The sequence below is a fragment of the Micromesistius poutassou genome (assembly GCF_964030765.1).
Source record: "Micromesistius poutassou genome assembly, chromosome: 8".
NCBI lineage: Eukaryota > Metazoa > Chordata > Actinopteri > Gadiformes > Gadidae > Micromesistius > Micromesistius poutassou.
The window spans coordinates 1972551-1977550 of NC_140278.1; the positions used below are offsets into that span (position 1 = coordinate 1972551).

The 5000-nt window shown below is 55.1% G+C and overlaps 1 protein-coding gene across 1 annotated transcript in view; it reads right to left on the reverse strand.

Moving 5' to 3' along the window:
- Positions 1-2026: 2026 nt before the first annotated feature.
- chrnb2 (cholinergic receptor, nicotinic, beta 2) overlaps positions 2027-5000 on the reverse strand; it is a gene marked incomplete at both ends in the record, with an annotated part of 7884 nt that continues 4910 nt past the window's right edge. Inside the window, 3 exon segments of the mRNA XM_084471851.1 lie at positions 2027-2179; positions 3202-3540; positions 3542-4349. Of these exon segments, the coding sequence (XP_084327977.1) occupies positions 2027-2179; positions 3202-3540; positions 3542-4349 (1300 nt within the window).

Consider the following 5000-nt stretch of genomic DNA (forward strand, 5'->3'; position numbering starts at 1 on the left):
GTGCGTTAAACACAGAAGCTAGAAACGTTTTCTAGTTTTGATCCTACAACCTTTATTGTACTGGTTACGGTGTGTACAGGAGCCAGGGTGGTGCGGAGAATGACATAACAGAGGGCTGGAGAATGAGAGAGGGGTGAGAGAGGGGGGGGGGGGGGGAGAGAGAGAGAGAGAGAGAGAGAGAGAGAGAGAGATTTACAGAGGGTGAACAGGTTAAGCTCCATCAAGGGACCCAGAGGGGAGGGTGGATGACCAATTACAATCTTCATTTGCATGTCGCTATTTGTATCTGTGGTATGGGGGTTGGTTTGTCCTTCTGCATGATAACAAATGGTTCAATCTGACATGACAATGACTGCAAACAGATCTGGATGGCTGAAGGAGAAGGGGGGGCTGCTGGAGAGGACTGAGTACATGGTTATATAGTGAAGGTTATTATCCTCATGGGAATATGTGTCACAAGCAGAGTTGTCAGCGGCCTGAGATATGGTGGGATAATACCAGGAGGAGGGAGGGGAAAGACTGGCGGCATCTGCTGTGATCATGCACGCACACGCACGCACACACACGCACACACACACACACACACACACACACACACACACGCACACACACACACACACACACACACGCACACACACACACACACACACACAGCCAGTCTGGTAGAGAACATCGGCCCGTTACAACATGATGTTAAACATTTAAACAGAAGGCTGAGCCACACACTGTGAGGCATCAGGGACAGGAGAGAACCAGATCAGACCACACCAAAACACACCAAACCAGATCCAAAAGAACCGGTTTCATCCAGAGAGGACTGGACCATAGCGAGTGGAGCGGAAGGCAGCATTATTTAGTCTGTTCTTAGGAAAGGCGAGCGGCTGCCATGTTGTGAGTTGGGAACCAAACCAGCAACCTTCTTTATGCCAGATGACCGCTTCCAGGTCCTGTGCTACTGCTGGTGCTCAGAGGGGGAGGCATGGAGGACCACGGTGTGTAGCTGGGTCCTTGGATCAGTTTTACTTTGAGATTCAAATCACTGCAATGTCAGCAACGCACATATTGGTGTGATTAAGTACATTATAATGAACAGAATAGCGTCCTACCCCTAAAATACAATGCCCTGGTGCCATGTTGTCTTGAACAGCACAAACACGTTTTGCTTCCTCTTCACTCGGTCATCTTCCAGTTGTGTCTACGGACCGTTATATCGGAGGGCAGATCCTCACACTTGTACAGAGTTCTGTTCATGCAATACTAAATCAATTCCCTTGATTTCAGAACGTGTCTGTCTCTCCATCAGTGTGGATTTTTATATACATATATATATATATATATATATATATATATATATATATATATATATATATATCTTATATTCTGTATATTCTGTCCCTATCTGCTGCTTGTACAGCTCTCTGCTCAGTGTTGTGTACATCAGTTCATATCACGTTCTTATTGAAGCTATGGGACTCACCATGAACACATGGAGAAACCCCAACAATTCTATAAGCAGAGCTGTGCTGGGCTCAACCGCTATTCTACAATAACCTGGACTGAATCAGCCTGTTGGAGGAAGACGCTTTGGGAAACAAACTCAAATCAAAGCAGGTTGATGGACGTGTTCCCCCCCCCCCCCCCTCCTCCATGTTGCTACAGAGACGTCTCTCGCGGTCCCACTGGAGTCCCGACGAGGGAAGTGGCCGTTGGGGGGGAGATCCCGCTGTCCGTCTGTACAGCGCAGAGGGGAGGAGCCCCGGGCTCCCTCACAACCAGAGGGCGGCTGAGGCCTTTCCACTGGGACGAGGACCAGGGAGGTCCGGGCCCAGACGGAACAGTCTCAGGGGGGAAAACTGCAGAACCGTAAAACAACGTCTGTCCGTCCTCACCAAACAAAATAGGATTTCCCTTTTTGTGAAAAACAAAAACCTGACTACAAAGATAATGGGTGTGGTCTTAGTTCCCAGACCCCGGGTGTCCTCCCCCCCGTGCTGATTGCGTGGGGGGGTGGGGGGGGGGGGGGGCCTCAGCCCGCGGTGCTGGTGATGGTCTTGGCCGTGTAGTTCTGGAAGAGGGGCTGCAGGAACATGCCCACCGTGCCAAACACGCACACAAACACAAAGATCCACAGGAAGAGTCGGTCGATCACCATGGCAACGTACTTCCAGTCCTCGCTCACCTGTGGAAGTGGGGGGGGGGGGGGGGGGGAAGGGGAGACAAGGGGGGGGGGGGGGTTTGAGAGAGGAACAAAATCAAATGAAACATCTTTACTCATCTCCACCCTGTCTCCCTCCTTCCTGCTCTCTCGCCCACTCACCGTTACCTTCCCGTGGGGGGGGGGGGGGGTGATGGGAGGGGGGCGTGATGAGTGGAGCAGCAGAGAAACAGACACAGCACTGTGGGCCTGTGATAAGGAGTCTGGGAGGAGGGAGCAGCGATGAGCCATCATGCCAAAAGGGGGAGGGCCCTTAACCAGCACGGTTGGCATGGCGACCGGCGGGTAACTATGGAAATGATCTGAACGATGGCGGCGGATTCCTGAATGTCAGAGAGAAACGCTTCCTTTGTGGAGAAGAAGAGGAGGGGGATGAAGAGCAGAGGAAGAGAAGGAGGAAGAGTAGGAGGAGGAGGAGGAGGAAGAGGAGGAAGAGGAGGAGGAGGAGGAGGAGGAAGAGGAGGAGGAGGAGGAGGAGGAGGAGGAGGAGGAGGAGGCCTTTCCTAGAGGAGCTAAAGCGCGGTGCATCCCTGTATCCCTGTGCTCCGCTGTTCCTCATCCAGGAGAACCCAGCCTGCGCTGGTTCTGGGCGCTGACGTCACGCAGCACCATCTATAATTACTACCCTGAGTGAATATTCAGAGGGCTGCCTGGATGGCTGGCTCCCTTGTCTTCCTGCTCTCTGTAACCAGCGGTGGCCTGGGCCAACCGCTGCTGCTTACACAACAAACACAGGGCGGCGCTTTCAACAAGAGACCTGATCCTAAAAACGGAATCAATCTTTGTTTTGGTATTTTTTGTTACCCCATTTTTCGCCTGTTGAAAAATCACAGTTGATTGTGTGGTTAGTATTGTGATATAGTTGAATGGTTGTCATTTGTGTAAGTCATAGGGGTTAATGATAGGCGGTTAATGAGGTTAATGATAAATGACCAGCACTGGCACACACAGACACCGGTGCATTGTAACGAACTGATGACACTCACACTCAGGTCGTCGTCTTCGGTCTTCATGTGGTTTGCGATGAAGCGCACCCCGTCCACCGCCTCCTCAAACCCGGGGCAGGCCTGTCCCAGCAGGGCCTGGGTCAGAACGGGCCCCCCCGGGGCCGGCTTCCCCCGGGGCAGGTCCCTCGAGGCCCCCTCCTGGCCCTCCCGGACCCCGTTCAGCCCGTCCAGGGTGGTGGTGGCGCCGCCTCCTCCAACTGCGTCCTCCAGCTCGCCCCCAAACTTCTTGACGGACGCCCGGTTCACGTAGCAGGAGGTGCAGGGGCTGGCGTTCTCCTTGCCGAACCCGCCGCCGCCGCCCCCCGCCCCCGGCCCCCCCGAGCCCCAACCCCACCATGAGCCCCCCGACCTCCCCCCCGCCGCCGCCGCGCCCCCCGGCCCGCTTCTCCTGGGCCTTGCGTCTCTGCCGCAGCCGCTGGCGCTCGCAGCTGTTGCGCGGCTGCTGCATGAAGAGCAGCGCGGGCAGCTTGTTGAGGAACACCAGCTTGACCCAGGGCGGCATGGTGTGCGTGGTGGGCGAGCGGTGGTGCACGTTGAGCACGCACACGCTGGTGACGATGGAGAAGGTGACCAGCACCATGGTGAACATCAGGTACTTGCCCACCAGCGGCACGTCCAGCGAGGTGGGCGGCACGATCTTGGAGATGAGCAGCAGGAACACGGTGAGCGCCAGCAGCACCGAGATGCACAGCGTCATCTTCTCGCCGCAGTCGGACGGCAGGTAGAAGACCAGGATGGCCAGCGAGGTGATGAGCACGCAGGGGATGATCAGGTTGATGGTGTAGAACAGCGGCTTGCGGCGGATCACGAAGTCATAGGTGATGTCCACGTAGGTGGGGTCGGCGGGGTTCTCGTTGCGGCGGCCCGGCAGGGCGATGATGTCCCACTCGCCGCTGGGCGTGAAGTCGTCCATGCAGGCCACGTCGGTGCGCAGCACCAGGTCCAGCTCGGTGCGGTCGTAGGTCCACGAGCGGAAGCGCAGCGTGCAGTTCTGCTGGTCGAAGGGGAAGTGCTTCACCTCAATCTTGCAGGCCGACTTGTAGATGGCCGGTGGCAGCCAGAAGATGCTGCCGTCGTGGGAGACCACGGCGTTGGAGTAGAAGGAGACCTCGTACATCCCGTCAGCACTGAGAGGAGGAGGAGGAGGAGGAGGAGGAGGAGAGGGAAGAGGAGAGGGAGGAGGAGAGGGAGGGGGAGGGGGGAGGAGAGGGAGGGGAGGGAGAGGGAGGAGGAGAGGGAGGAGGAGTTGGAGGGGGAGGAGAGGGAGGAGAGGGAGGAGGAGTTGGAGGGGGAGGAGGAGGAGGGGGAGGAGGAGGAGGAGGAGGAGGAGGAGGAGGAGGAGCAGACGTACGATGAGAACGAGTGGAAAGGTTGTGTGGGTGTGAGATGGAAAAGAAGAATTTAAGCACAGATTTAATTCAATTAAATTTCCCTAACAATGGATGATTTATGGCTTCCCATGAGTGCTGTTAAATGCCCATTTCTCTCTGGACCTTATTGTATTACCTCTTCATATGCTTACTAAGCTATTACACCATTAAAACATCCCCTCATATACACACACACACACACACACACACACACACACACACACACACACACACACGCACACACACACACACACACACACACACACACACACACACACACACACACACACACACATACATACACAAACACACCCACACCCACAAACACACAAGCACACATAAGCAAGGGCAAGCAATGCCTGGTTTACTGTTTCGGTTTTAGATTTAACGATTCGTGACCAGACACAG